The sequence below is a fragment of the Mycteria americana genome, chromosome 3, assembly GCF_035582795.1.
Source record: "Mycteria americana isolate JAX WOST 10 ecotype Jacksonville Zoo and Gardens chromosome 3, USCA_MyAme_1.0, whole genome shotgun sequence".
NCBI classification, from domain to species: domain Eukaryota; kingdom Metazoa; phylum Chordata; class Aves; order Ciconiiformes; family Ciconiidae; genus Mycteria; species Mycteria americana.
Window position 1 is genome coordinate 100,249,261 of NC_134367.1, and position 15,408 is coordinate 100,264,668.

The 15,408-nt window shown below is 37.3% G+C and overlaps 1 protein-coding gene and 1 long non-coding RNA gene across 3 annotated transcripts in view; one reads left to right on the plus strand and one right to left on the minus strand.

Annotated features, from left to right (window-relative positions):
• Window positions 1-15,408, plus strand: part of LOC142407151 (uncharacterized) — a 57,888-nt gene that overhangs the window by 15,441 nt on the left and 27,039 nt on the right. The gene's annotated exons all lie outside the window — the stretch shown is intronic.
• Window positions 1-15,408, minus strand: part of PLEKHH2 (pleckstrin homology, MyTH4 and FERM domain containing H2) — a 56,230-nt gene that overhangs the window by 12,038 nt on the left and 28,784 nt on the right. For both annotated transcript variants that reach the window (XM_075496291.1, XM_075496292.1), the window contains exons 10-21: window positions 14,955-15,049; window positions 14,158-14,302; window positions 11,798-11,934; window positions 10,592-10,702; window positions 10,245-10,331; window positions 9,563-9,721; window positions 8,770-8,850; window positions 5,606-5,785; window positions 4,695-4,803; window positions 4,479-4,591; window positions 2,034-2,213; window positions 363-460 (exon numbers count right to left, since the gene is read on the minus strand). In XM_075496291.1, the coding sequence (XP_075352406.1) occupies window positions 363-460; window positions 2,034-2,213; window positions 4,479-4,591; window positions 4,695-4,803; window positions 5,606-5,785; window positions 8,770-8,850; window positions 9,563-9,721; window positions 10,245-10,331; window positions 10,592-10,702; window positions 11,798-11,934; window positions 14,158-14,302; window positions 14,955-15,049 (1,495 nt within the window). The remainder of the gene's footprint in view (window positions 1-362; window positions 461-2,033; window positions 2,214-4,478; window positions 4,592-4,694; window positions 4,804-5,605; window positions 5,786-8,769; window positions 8,851-9,562; window positions 9,722-10,244; window positions 10,332-10,591; window positions 10,703-11,797; window positions 11,935-14,157; window positions 14,303-14,954; window positions 15,050-15,408) is intronic.

Genomic DNA, 15,408 nt, shown 5'->3' on the forward strand with positions numbered 1-15,408 from the left:
GAGCTTTCCAATGCATTTTTCCACGTGGAATTATAAACAGAATTAGTCCACCAAGACCAACAGAATTGTGCCAAAGATGAACATGGCTCAGAGTGTTTTGTGTAACTGCCATATTTTGGTTTTCATGGTTTTGCAACATACAGTCAAGAGCTCCACTGCGGAGTATTTTTCAAAACAGAGGATAACTTTCCCAAGTGATGCATAGAAGTAACATGTACTACAGTTTAGTAGCACTGGAGCACAATTCTACTCAAATTTATTTTAAAACATTTCTCAAAAGATCTAAAATATTAAATAAAAGATTGAAAATAAGGTACTTCACAAGACTAGTCGACTAGCTGGGTAAAAATATTCAGGCACACCTGGAATCCGCGTTCTTCTTTAAATGAAGTTTAAGAAGCCAAAGGAATGGGTGCTGGGGCAGAAAGAGTCCAACGCAGAGAGCCAAGAGCTGCAAGCCCTGGACAAAAGGAAGACATTCACTGTTTTAAACATCTTACAAAGTAAAACTCCCTGCTGTGGCTGCTGGCCAGCAGTGCAGCTTACTGTGCCAAGTCGAGTAACAGACAGCTGTAAATAGGAGTAAAAAAAAACAAAACCCAGAGAAAAAGCTGAGTAAACAAGCATGTCGCCTCATTGGAAGGCCAAAATGCTCTCTTTCTATTTACTTGTGTTTCCTTCAGGGCTGGAAATGGGAAAGCAGATCAGTTTGTATAAAAAGCAGTTAATACACAGGAAAAAAATACTAAGGCTGCAAGGCCAAGCACTAAGAAATGAGGAGAAGCCTGTGCAATTTTAATTCACCTTTCCTGTTATATATATTATGAAGCAATCCATAAGACATTTTCCTCCTACCAAGTAGATAGTAACTATTGAAAAAACAATTTTTCAATATTTTTGTATATTCTCATTGCTCAATATGTATCCATAGGCTTCACTTAATACAGACCGCTTTCATGTACTCTGGATATACACTTACTAACATCGCAACTACTTTTCTCACAGTTGTATCAATGCATCATACTGAAATTTAGAAAATGGGGTTTCTCTATCTTGATTTATCTGATTTACCTATTCCAATTAAATAGAAATTTGACAGCACAGGCACAGATATTCCCTTTCATCAAATACCTGTACTTTGATGGAGGATAGCATTGGCTCTGTTTCAGGAAGACGCTACAGTAGAAGCAAGTGTGGGAGACTACAGCATGAATTCAGGACTTAAAAAAATTAGTGTGAGGCTACAAACATTTTACTGAACATGTTAACCCTTAAAAATCATGCCAGTGGATTACAATAGCAACAATTTATTTATCTGTATCAGAGGGAAGGCCTTGCCAGTGGTACAAATGTACCAAAGAAGGATTAATGTACCAAAGAATTAATGTACCAAAGAATTATTTCAGTTCATTTGTACCAAAGAATGATTTTCAGTTCATTAATGTACCAAAGAATGATTTCAGTTCATTTAATTGTTACATATTTGGATACCGGTGAATAGCTGGCAATGGACAAAGGTGAAGAGTTTTAAGTATGTATTTATAATCTAGCATGCATGGTGTGTGCAGAACAGCACGACATACAAGAGGTGACATCTATCTGAAACTCTGAGTGTATCTGAGATTCCACAATGTGGCACTACAGCTTTTCTTCACACTAATGCTACAGAGACATCTGCCATGTGGTTTAGCCCACCGAGCTTCCTGATGCAGCACCTCTCTTAGGAAAGATGCAGTAAAGAGAATTAAGTTCTATGCATGATGTCTTACTTAACACTTTACTTGAAGATAGCCCATTGTATGTCCAGCCTTTAAAAACAGCACAGGCACAGATATACCCTGTCCTCAGATAGAAGTACTTTGATGGAGGATAGCATCAGCTCTGTTTCAGGAAGACACGGTAGTAGTAAGATGTTATTTCAGGTTTTTATCTGATTTTAAGTAAGCAAATGCTACAGAAGCGTGGAGCCCCTTTACCACTCTAAACAGTCTGTGCTGTTGAAATAGATACCATTGAAATCAATACTGGGTTACCTGTATCGGTCCTGCCTGGTTTTGTGGGTGTCGACGTCTAGTCTGTTTAATAAGCTGACAACAGATCTCATTTTGAAGTTCAGGATGTGTGAGGCAGATCTGCAAAGCACTTTGGGCCAAAGATACATGGTAATCAATGGCAGGAGAGTCAACTGCAGCATTTATAAACAACTGGCAGGTCTAGATATAAAATAATAAACAAGTGAGTTTACATACAAAAAGCTCCGACAAATCTTTTAGATGTTCTGTATAACAAAAGCGTGCTGTAATTGAGGTCACAATGAGTCAGTTAACCAGAAGACTAAGGAAACCCTGCTGGCCCTGCAAAAAGGGGTGAAAAGGGGCCAGAATGGATGAAAAGCTATACAGAGAGACTTAAGATAAAAACACCTCTTAAAAAACACACTTTTCACTCCATATCTAATGGAGTGAGCTCTAGCAGGAGCTGCAACAGTTGTGGTGGTAGGCAAGTTTAAGGATATGCTGAACATAGGTTATCCCTGTATGGGACTTCAAAATGCACGGTGTACAGCTCTCAGCGGCGGCCAGTGTAAAATGCTTGTGCAAGTAGTGAGCACAACACGGCAGAATATACACAGATAAGAAAACCACAACTCAGAGCCATTTGTTTTACATCTTGGCTTTCACTGGTATTTTTACTGTGGGTCAGTATAACCTTTCCTATCCCCAGTACTGTCTTAGGAAAGCCAGGTGTTAAGCATTTGTTGTGCTGCATTAGAAGAAAGTTTACATGCCACTCATTGCATTTATTCTATATAATAGTTGATGAATTTTCAAGGTATATAAGCAAAATACAAGAAATGGATGGAAGCCCAATCTCTTTCTAGTCTATCTGAAAATACGTGGATACACAGGACTAATTTTTATCAGCAATGGAATAACTGAAACATGACTTGATCTGTTTCTAAATCAATTTCCTACCTGACAAACTGATTTATACAAAGTTTCAATAAGGGTCATACAAGTCATCTCTTATTTATTTATTTTAGGCAAGTGTCTGTGATTTCAATTAGGTCTGAAATATATTTCAGAGAGTGATTTCCAAATAGATATAAATTTATTTTTTATCAGAGAATTACATTCCCTTTTAAATTTTCATGCTGCAGGATTGCAGAAAATAAGATGGATGTACTTCTTTAAAGTGCTTCAAACATTTCAGAGAAACAAGCTGGAAAGTTTGCCTACAAGTGGCTGTGACTGAACATATGGTGCTTTTCTTCAATTCCTTTCTAGATCCGAACCATTACATCAAAATTCTCCAGATAGTTGATGCTTCAGGGAATTTGGCCTTTAGACTTGCATAAATTCTGTGGAGAAAGTTCATTTATCCAAGCTCCATGCCTTCCAATTTGTAATTTATTTCACAACGTACAGAAAAAGGAACAGCAAGATTTTATTTTGTCTCTAAAACAGACTTTATAGCCTGGCTATTAGTTAACGTTCAGGAGTAGTTTTACTGGGTGAGGGCAGGAGAGAGGAGGAAGAAGGTTAATGGCATTGCAGCATACTCCCTGCAACAGGAGCATCATAGATATCAACCACCTATCTGGCCTTTCACTGGGAAAGATGTAAAGTCTTACTGGCATACAAAAATTCTCAAGAAACTAGCTGCGGCACAGCAGTTATGAACCATTACGTGTCTCTTAATCAAAAAGCCTTTTCACTACTACTGGGAGATACACATATGCGTATTTTTAAAGGTGTATGAAAAACTTTTAAAGTTCAAAAAACTGTTGTGAAATACTTTCAATAATTTTACTCTGTAATATTCTATTTATATTACTAGCATACCTAATCAGTCTTTTAAAAATAGCTACTTTGTATGAAGAAAAGATTTTCTTTTTATTAAAAAGAGCAGTAGAATCTCTGCCTTCTATTTTTGAAATAATCCATGACTTGCTTAAACTTTGCTTTGTTTTTTTCCCCATTTTTAAAAGGTCTTCTAGCTGATTTAAATATATCTACAACAAAACTTTTGCCTACCATTTGTTCTTCCTGAAATTAAATTGAAAAAATAGTATTTCAGATACAGATCTCTGAATAGAGAGATCCATCCATGCTGTTAGGTTCTCTGGGACTTATGAACTTCATGATGAAATTATGATTATCCATGATGGCTGTGGATTTTTCTACTAACTTGCACTGTATCAATAACCTCAGCAGAAAGGCCAAAAGATGAAGCCTAAACTGCTCCCTCACAGCTAAAAGCGATCTCTTTACACTGGAAGTGATACTCTTTGGTGAGATAATATGGGGACACTCTGCTACTGTCCATTAGTTACCTCCGCTAAAGATAAGAGTAAACTCCTCTTTTCTTTTTCCGTATCTGTTGAACATCTCTAGTAAGCCAACTAATAGCCACTCTTTAGCTAAGAGTTAAAATAGTAAGTCAGTTAATAAAAAAGGCACCTGCTATGGTTTTACCTTAAATAATTTAATTGCTTCAGTTTGCAAGGCTTCTGATGGCAATGTTGTAAGAGGGGAAGCAATTCCTTCTTTGCTGTGGCAAAGGGTAGGATGCCTCCAAATCTGAGAAGCTAAACAGATAAAATATGTAGGTTTTGCAATTAATTCAGTTCGTAAGTACATTCAGTAAATAAGTACTAGAAGATTAGTACGTTGAAACAAAAGCACACTTACTGGTATCGCCTTCCATATTTAATAATTTGCAAATAAGTTGCTCAAACTCAGATCCAACATTTACACTGCTACTTCCAGCTGCAACTGTCAGATGATAACGCCACGTGTCCTAAAGCAGAAAAACACACAGCAGCTCACTCATTCTGTGTTGGAAGGAGCTGCTTCATCAAGATTTTGCTCTCAACTTGAAACACAGCCGTACGCTCCTGTTGAAGCCCAAAGGCGTTTGCTTTCGTTTGAATATACCTGTATTCATGGTCTCTGTTACAAATACTAAGCAATTAAGATTGGACAGGGCTCTCTTCAGAAGTCGCTTACCCTCAGAAATCATGGCTAATTATCAGGGCATTTTTTTCTTTCCTCTTCAGAAAGCTAACATAAGTGCCTTTTTATCACTGGCACATCCTGCTAACCTGGGGATAAGGCCAGAAAGCAAAACGAGGTCTAAAAGATTACTTGAAAACAGTGAAGCAGTAATAATAAAAATGGTTCTAACCATAGCTCTCATTTCTCCTTCACTTCAGTAGGGCAGTCTTCCCTACTGTTAGTCTTAGCACTGAAAATGGATAACAGTATCCCAAAACCTCTCAGGAAGGTCTGCTACAAGTCTGTCTACAAGTTAGTGTAATGTGAGCATAATTCTCCAATTACAGCATCTTTTGTATTCTGCACCATCTCCTTATGTAGGCAATTTTTGTCTATTTTAAAAAGGATTACCTACGACAGCATTGGTCCGCAGACAGACTCTGATCAATGTTAATGAAGCAGGACCTTCTCCTTGCTTATTTTATCAAACTACAAGCCAGATGACTTGTAGGTCCCCCTCCTCCTCCTCTTTAAGAAATATTCATAGCACAGCACCGTACTCATAGACGTGTTACTGAAACTCAATAGAAAAGTCCTTTTATTACCTTCTCATGTTTGGATCCTATAAGAAGATAAGTGGGTCCTTGATCTTTGGGGTGGATAACAAGAGTGTAATGTGTTGATAATAAACTACGACCACTAGCCTCATAATCTTCATCAGAATCACACGATCTATCAACTTCTTCAACCTTCGCCTCAGAAAGCTTGATTTGACCAAGAGGAAACTAAAAGTAAATATTGGAAGTGGTGAGAGAGCAAATATTTGCTTCAGTGCACGCTAATTTTATATTTCTTATTCTACAAATAGAAAGAAAAACATGAACTACCATCAATACCCATTTGTATTTATTCGTTTTCAGTCCTGCCAAGGAATGTCAGATAAACCAGCTGTTCCAGACAGCAGCAGGAGAATGATATGTGCCAAAGTCTGAAAGTGAGATTTTTATAAATTCTTTTCCAGGTCTGCTTCTGTACCTAGTTAATGCAATAAGTGTCTGTTAGGGCAAGAGAAGTAATTCCTCAGAGTTTCCACACCTGGTTCCAAGCAAAACTTCCCTGGGTCAAGCCAAAAATAATCCTGTCATTTCAAAGGACAGCAGTGTTGTGTTGACGTATCTGTTTTGTTCATGCTATAAATTCACAAGGTAAATTTTTTGCGTGACAGACCACCTCAGCTGGTTTCATTCTTCAGTCTGATAGATCAAAGCACTCGAGTCTTAAGTTGTATATGTAGTTATGATCATTTATCAGGAAATATTTTATATGAAAAGCCATTCAAAAGGAAATTTTCACAGAAGTAATTATTTCATAGTCATTATCAACAGGAAGGCACAACGAACACAAATACAGCATGCTATTGTTTCTGAATCATTTGTGATGTCTAGCAATGCTTAGTGATTCAGCAGAAAGAGAGGGATGTTTCCCTTTAGTAGAAGGATGGCCGCGCACTACAGTAACTAGCATCTTATTTGTGCCACATTCAAGTGTAAGCCTGAAGTTGTCTTGAAATATCAACAACGGTGAGAAGAATATGAGGCTGACTCTTAGCTTCTCAATAATACTGTTTAAAAATTGAAAATACGATACTGGAGAGTAGCTGGCAAGTTTGACTCAATCTAGGGTGGGTTTCTTGAATAGTGATTTGATAAAGTGAGCAGTTAATAATACAATCATTTTGAAGAAAACATCACATAGTGGTGGCTCTCTATTCCAGAAAGGCTTAAAGATGCATGTGGTGATTTGTATTTTCTGTGGTGCTTCTGAAGCATTCAACTTTTGGAACAAGATAAGATTCTGAGAATCAAGAGGTGCCATTTCATATACAAATAGTCAAGACTGATTTATTCACTAAGTTTAACTAAAACACAGTTGGCTGATTTTTTAATTTTAATTCCATTTTGAAAGGAGGCCACTGAAATGGACTCCATTACTGTATTAACCACTGCAGATTGTGTAATTTGTTTCTGCACAGTCACATTCAGCTACAGCTAACATGTTTTTAATTAGCAAATTATTGAACATTAGAAATGAACTAGCTTTGGAAAACTTTTCATACCTATTCTGCTTACCAAAGCTAAATTCTTATTCTATTACAAACTAGCAAATTAGTTTCAATTTTGTTTTAAAAGGGCAGCAAAACTTGTTCCAAATGCGAGGGCAATATTCACAAGAATCCAGCAAATTTCTTAGATGCTTCTAAAGGGCGTGGTAAACCCCCCAGATCTTCAATGGTAAAAATGTGTAAATTCAGGTACTTTAAACATAGAGATTTCTTCATATGAGAAGAAGTTAATTTCAATATCTCTGTAAGATGAGCTAGAGATTAATACTCCAGTCATTTGATTCCCCAGCCCTGTATTACACTTTAAAAAAGTAATTAAAATAAAATGTTTTGATGGATAGTTACTACTATCTTACTCATACAGATCTAGAAAAAAGGTTTAGTTGAATGTTTAAAAAATGGCTAAAAAAGGAAAGGATAACAAAGGGAATACCTAGATTTATACAGAGACTACAATTACTGGGTCCAGTATGATTATTTGGCTAGATTAGAAGCAATAAATGAGATTTTCTGTATTTTTTCCAAACTGTTATGGGTTATAATGGCTCAGTGGACTGTTACCATTTTGTCAAGTGTCAGCAGTCTTACTAGAGGTAAGTAATAAGGGTATGAATCAAATATTCATAACCTCAGCGGTATTAACAAGAATTCTTGTAGACGTTTCCAAACTCTTGTTCCTGACCCACCTCCATCAATAAGATATTTCTTGATGACAAAATGCAATGCCTTGGGAGCAAAAGGACAGGTGAAAAGTATGACTGGGAGGTGTCCTTTGTCCTGTCTCTGTACGTAAATATGGCTGGAAATATCAGGACTGACAATATTCAGAAGTGTGGGCAGAGAACTAAAGGTCAGGCCCAATGTGGAAGAGTCAGGTCTTGCTCTTTCTTAGCTCCTTGTGTCCTACAGAGTGTGGGATGTTGCGAGGTTAACTTAAAGCTGATTGGATCCCATTTCTTCCTTTTCTTTCTCAAACAGTGTTTCCCTAGGTTTCAGAAATAATTTTCTCTTCCCTTTCTCTTGCCATCCTCCACCTCCATTTCTGTGCACCTCATCAGTTGTAGACAGTGAGGTCCTTTTCCATAATTCTGATGGGGAGCGGGAAAAGATCCCCCCCCCCCGAAACACATCTACAAAGCAGCAAACTCTGCATCCTGCTAGCCTTTTTTTTTTGCCTTTCTTGCAGCACTGTGGAGGCACAGTGACATACTGAAGAACAGGATTTGGAAGTTAATTGAGGGATAAAAAGAACATTTAATTTCTTGAAACTTGCAGTCACTGCCTACTGCAAACATACATTAGAAAGGGTCAGCTTCCAGAAGTAAATGACAGCCAGGTCTTTTCTGTCAGAAAGGGAGACCTGAACTGTCAGCAAATCAGTGTCCCCCTTTGGCTAGGGATAGGAAGATGCAGAATATATATTAGGTCCTGTAGGAGAAGGAGACCAATGGGTGTGCCCTGGATTACTGTCTGTTAGATAGGAACCTTCCAAGTTGACAGTCTGTGAAGTCTAAATGTTTGGTAATCAAGACCAAATGGGCATATACTACCCAGGCCAACTGTACCTTAATAAAACTGTAACTATTGTTTAAAGTTTACTTCAGTATGTTATCTTCCATTCACTGAGGAAACAAGTAAGGGACCTACCTTGTCTTCTTGATTACGGAAATAATACAGAATTTTTCCAACTAGGGTACACCAAACTCTTTTGGAATATCCATGTTTCACCTGAAATTACAGAACATTAGGAACAAGCACAGCCAGAGAAATACAGACTACATTTCACCATCTCTGAACTTTGGTGATGTTGGGAATAAATGCATTGGCTCAAATTCCTTTCCACATTACTAGACAAATAATTAAAACTGTGTAACTCTATTAAGGGCATAAGAATTCAAGCATTAGATGCTGATCCAAAGCCCAGTAAAGCCAATGTGAGTTGGCCTAAGGTAATGGAAGTTGAGGAAATGAAAGAATTGAAAGAGAAAAATTCCTTTTATACCGTATTTTTATTTTTCTTGAACTAATCCGTCTCAGTGAATAATACCAAAAAGAGAGCACTTCACTGAAGTAAGTTAGGTCAGTTAGTAAGTTAGGTCAGTTAGTAAGTTAGGTCAGAGCTACCGAAACTCACGCATGTGTCAAAGTACCATGCTGAACTACAATACCACTGAAGTGCAAATGGAGAACTCAACACAGGAACTAATGAATTAAAAAGACAAAAAGAAAAACCAAATCAAATCAAAGAACCAGAATAAAAATACTGCCCAAAGTAGGTGAGTTGGTAGTCCTTCTGGATTGTTCACATTGTAAAGTACTGGGAAAGCGAATATATGTCTGTTTTGCTTGTATTTTATTTTATTGCAGAGCCATTTTCATCTAGATACTATTCTTAAGAAATAAGGAATAAAGCAGTTTGGGGGAAGAAAAGTGTTCCCACCTTTGTAAGCAATCCTTTCATGGTTGGCTTGACTTCAGGCTGTATGAAAAGTGGACTGGCAGCCTGTATTTTAAGAACATTCTGTAGTACTTTGATCCATTCTTCTAAGATATTGGGAGAGTCTGCAGTCAAGTAGTATGTTCGTTTTTCTGTGGTCAGCTATGTAGTAACAGAAGAGTCTTGAGCTTTAAGAACATTATACAGTCAACCCCACAGTGTGGGGGTTGTAACATATAGTACCCAGTGTAGTTTCACAACTTTAGGGGGTTTATTTTTCCCAAATCACTTTTCCTTAATGAAACATTCAGTGGCTAGGCAGAGCACACAGACCCATGCCTTCTAAGGCTTTATCTGAAAAGTTCCAGGACAGCAGAGTTGAGAAAACTCAATTTATGTCCTTTCAAACAACTTCTCTCAACTCTAGTGGCTGGCCCCAAGACTACTCTCTTTATTTATATCTCATATGTGACGATCTGACCTTTGTAGCAATGCTAACAAGACCACGTGTAGTCCTTTCTATAGTTTCTATAACTGAAATGATCCTTCGGTTTCAAATGAAGGACACTGATTAATTCCAAGTCCACACTTGGACTTCCAGTCCAATAGGGACTGGAACAAGGGGTCGGTTTTGGGGTTGGAGGAAATAAATACCCACTGAAACACAGATGAGAAAAGCAGGCACCTGAATTGTTTGTTTTCCATCACCCCTTTCAATGTGGCTAGATGCATTTAGCTCAATTTGACCTTGAGGTTTTCGAATGACATCACTCTGTATAGAAAGAATGAAAAAGAATATTTTAAATCTACCAAAAATAGCAATAAATAATTATAGAACTCATTTAAACATTAATCTTGATACATACTTCCTAGTTAGACATTGAGTACCTTGTACACCTCCTGAGGAACTGAGTCATGAATCACTCTCTAACAGCTCAGACACCAGGAATGCATTTCTTTTCCTTCTAGCAGCTCTAGATTCTCAGTAAAAACAATCTAATATTAAATGGCAAATACGTTACATGTACTTACTGGAGATTTGTAGTATAGTAATTCGCCTCCTTTAAGCACAAACCACCGTCGTTTCCAGGTCTTTACTTTACCACCCATTTTTAACAGATATCCAGATTTTTCCAAAGGTTCCTGATTATTTAGAAGTTAGATAAAAAGTAGTCAGGTACGCATATATACCTATATTCCTCAGAGATATGTATAAATACACACACACAGAGATACTTGAATTACTCAAAAGCATGCTAAACAATAATTACAGTATTTTATGAGACTTTTAGTCCAATGACAAAGTTTTTACAAGCATCAATTAAGACAAATGCCATGCATGTGGGATAACTAATTAATATCCCTACTTACAGTTATAGTACATGAAGAAGAGTAAGTGATTTGCCCAGAACTATACAAAAGAATGAAGAATATGATGATTCCTGATTTTACTTTCTGAGTATTCATATTAAACAAGGAACAAAATGAATACAATGTAAATATATATTTTTTCCCAACTTCAGGGCCTAACCTGCAGACCAGATATAGAGCAGTGTAACTCAGAGCTCCACACAGACATACTTTTAGTGTGTACACTAAAGAGAATTCACAGGTTGGCTCTGTGAAGAAAGCTTAAAATAAATGATCTTCATCACCAGGCAGTCAATCCACTTGTATGTTAAGACACTAACTACTAACACAGGCCATTAAAAAACTCCTGGAGACAGACCAATACCCCATAATGGTTTGGTTTCTTTGACCTCTCCTTGCATGTTGCTCTACTTAGGATTCTCTGATGCATAAAGTTTTCCCCGTATGAGGAAACTATAGAAACGTATTACTGCACATAGATTTCTACTGATGCCTCCAACTCCTTCAGTGGAATGTCCTTCTATTTCTCTGAATATTCAAATAATAATCTGAAGCTGGTTTTAGTATTTCATATGCAATCTGACACCAGATCTGGTTCCAAGAAAGGAAAATCTTAAGTGCTTTGAATTGTCTTCTAGAGTTGTCTACCTATTTCCGTTCATTATACAGAAAGCTCAGAATAATCCTCCACTTTCCTTCAATCATTATAGTCTTATATGGGTAACTTATTGTTGGTATATTCTGCTATTTGTACTCATAAGGCAGTCTGTCAGTCAGCAAGACTGAATATAGAGATTTGGTAGCAGTCTTTGAACATAAATATACACACAGCACCACAGGTACACTTCACAGAACTTCAGTACTCACATTTTTTCCATTATCACTAGATGAGGAAGACGTCTTAGGAAGTTTCTGCTCTGGCTCTGAATAGTCTGTATCTACTGAATATGCATCTGGAGGAATAGCATAGTCACTTTCTGAGGTCACAGAAGACAGAGACACACCTGTGTTAAAAGCAGAAAGGTGTTTCTTTATTTTTTTATTACATAGAGACAAATGAGATGAGAATATCCATGCAGAAGGAATATCTGAGTAGGATCTGCAGGCAAACACAGGTATCAACATAAATCCATCAGGAACCAAGCATTTTTAAAATATCAGCCTATCGAACTATTAGCACAGTGCTAATACCTGAATCCCATTTTCTTCATAATTAAACAGAGTTTAAGTCACTTCTGAATGAAACAACAAACAATGAAACAACAAAAAAATATATCACCTTCTATTATATTACTACAGCTTTTTTAAGGAGGGAGTTAGTGCCATGCATCATACTACTCTAGAAAACGAATACAGGATCTTTAATTAAACTAAGCAACTTTCCCCTTCCCCTTTCTATCATTCACTCTGGTATCTGCATTTCTCATGCAACTGCTTGTGTACTAAGAAGCTATGCTCAAGATCTGCTATGTTGAAGCTGTAGGTGACTGTCGTTATTTGGCAATTACTATGAATTTTTATACTGAGGTTTTCCAAAAATCTGAATTCTAGATTTCAGGATTTTTTTTAGAGTTTATTAGCTTTAATCCTGAAAAAAATGCACCCTGTTTTCAGTTCCAGTGAATCAGCAATAAAACTTCCAACTCCTCCCTTATTCATCATTGAAATAATTATTTTCAAACATGTGAACATGTCCTTTTGTAAGAACTAGTGTTCCACTCTGAAAGGTTACTCTCCGAGATTGAATGAAGATGCCTTGTTTCCTTTGTTTCATTAATCTCCAAACTCATATGTCGATTTTATTTAAAAAAAAAAAGCTTTCTCATTTATTGCTCTGGTAAGCCACCTGGGCTTTCAGAGTGGGTTCTTCTCTTCTCATGTAGGATCTTTAATAACAAATACGCAGCAAGCTAATTATGTGCCTAGTGAAATTTGTGACTGCCTAGATTTTTAAACAATGTGATCTCAACAAAGATATGTACATATGTGTTTTGTGGTTAAGAAAGGTTTCCATGCGTGAAACAATGCAAGGACTATTTTATGAGAAGAAAGCATGAACAAAAGGAATGGTTCCATTTTACAGACGCGGATATAAATTGGAGGTGAAACCAGCTATTAAATTAGCTAATTTACCTTTCCTGTCGTGCAAGCATGTAACATGAGATGCGTCTGCAACCACGGCACTGGTTTTTGCTCAGCAAGATGGAGCTGCTGGGAAGCAGGAACTATAGGTCCTTTTCACACTCATGTGGCACAACTGTAATTACGTGACTGGACGGGACTTGATGCCACGTGTGGCTGGCACTGGAAAACTCCTAGTGGACCAGTGGCTCTATCTACCTGCTCAAGTGTGACTGACTGGAGCTCCTGCTAACTGGGATTTTAACATGGATAATGGAGACTACTGAATAACGTTATTTTGCATTTCTAAAGCAATGTGCAATGAAAGATCTTAACACTTGGCCTCACTGGAACCTTAGATCTTAGTCTCCCTTGGTTTAGCCAGTGAAGAAATACTTGCAGGGATATAACACATACTGTCACCCCATGAGGAAGCATTATATCTTTCAATGTTATGAAACATATTCTTTTCATTCTGCAGATGGAAAACACACAATTACCGACTGCTGTGAGATTTGGCTTCCACAAAAGACAGAACATTACTGGATTCAAGTGTTTTACCTAAATCTTTGCACAGGACCTTGAGACAATCACTGTAAAAATGGAAGAGACCCTTTACTGCATAAGATGACAGAACCAAATACTCTGTTGAGGGAACTTTTCCACCTGCTTTCTGATCATGTGAAACTGTTCATTTGTTTTATAAACTTGAAAAGGTTTTTTTTCTGACAGCAATTACTTTTTTCTAGGTCATTTTTTACCTCCCTACAGTTAAAGGTCACAGGAAGTCCTTGGCATGACACAGTATAGATAGAATAGAGCTTCTTGCTTTAAATGTACGAGTCACTTTTGCCTCATGACAACAGCCAGCTACTAGATTAATGCCTTAAAAAGACATCTATAATAACAGCAAGATAAAGAAAGCCATGTATAACAGTCCTTTCTCCTGCTTGAATAATAGATCTAGGCTTTGATAGCTGAGATAAAAGCCTAGATTTAAGATGTCCATGCTGTTTAAGGAAGAAATAAATTTCTAAGAAGATCATGTAAACTGTCTAGCTTTCCAAACTTCCTGGAAGTTACTCCTTCTTATGGTTTTTGCCTACCTCGTTTCATAGCCCGAGGACTACCCGGACCACTTCTACTTCGAGAATCAGACTCAGAAGTCCTTGAGCTGGACCGAGAGCTGTCTTCTTCCTCAGATCCTGATGACTCATCTATAAATGGGCTGTTGCTTATTTGAGTTGCTTTCTGCAGAAATTAACACAACATTCTTTGTTACCTTGCATAAAGGGTATCAGTCATTTCCTTCATACCGTAGCAGAGCTCTGCTCGCTTCTTAACATTCAAAGCTGTTCTTACTAGGGTTGTGAGTTTTGGCACACCAATATCAACGTAAAACTGAATTCCCTCTGCCCTCTGTATCCTCAACCACCCCCACACTTTAAAACAGAAACCTGAGGCAGCTCAAGGCATGAGCCCTTCCGAATCACAAAAGGCTGCCAGAAAACAAACAATGCTGTGATTAGTTACTGCTGGCTATCTGACGACTATAAACAGCTTTGGCACCGACACAGAAACATTTCTACACACACACACACACACACACACACACTTTTAATTATGGCACTGAACACCATGTGGCTCTGTTTAATAATTAACAAGCCTTTGGAAAAAATCAGCAAGGAACCTAAGAAGAACAGAGCTGGGCTAGTAACATTTTATACGCAGTGATAATTTTTTTTCCAGCTATTTGACATTTCCATTACTTCTGGGGTTCTGTGATCTCTAAACATCATCTTATGACATATTTGGCATGGTAGCATCAAATATGAAACAGCAAGTTCCTGGATGTGAAGCCTAATGGTATTTTAAAATTTCCTTTAAACAGTAATACAGTTACCCCTTTCAAAGTGGTGTAGACAGGAGTGGTCATGTTCTTATATATCAGAGATGTATATAATCCGGATATGGAGTACGAAGTTAGTGAAACAGCACCTACAAAAGCAACATATTGTATAAATGACCTTCCTAATTTACCCCTCCATTAACCAAATGCTAATGTAAATTTTGCATTGTATAACTGCTATAAAATGCAAACTAACTCCTGAACTGTTTTGGATGTGAGATTTATAGCTTTTTGAAATTTACAATGGTTTTAAGGAGTATAAACAAATTGTAGTCATGACCACTAACCCTTTCTAAATCGAAAGTATAATCTCTTACCTTGGTACCTGGTATAGAATCTTCCAAGTGAATTGCAAAGAAAACTGGAGTGAACAAAGTACAAATTCAGCACAAAGTCAAGAGGCAAGGTAATAGAAGACAATGGAAAGATAACCAACGATCGTCTAGGT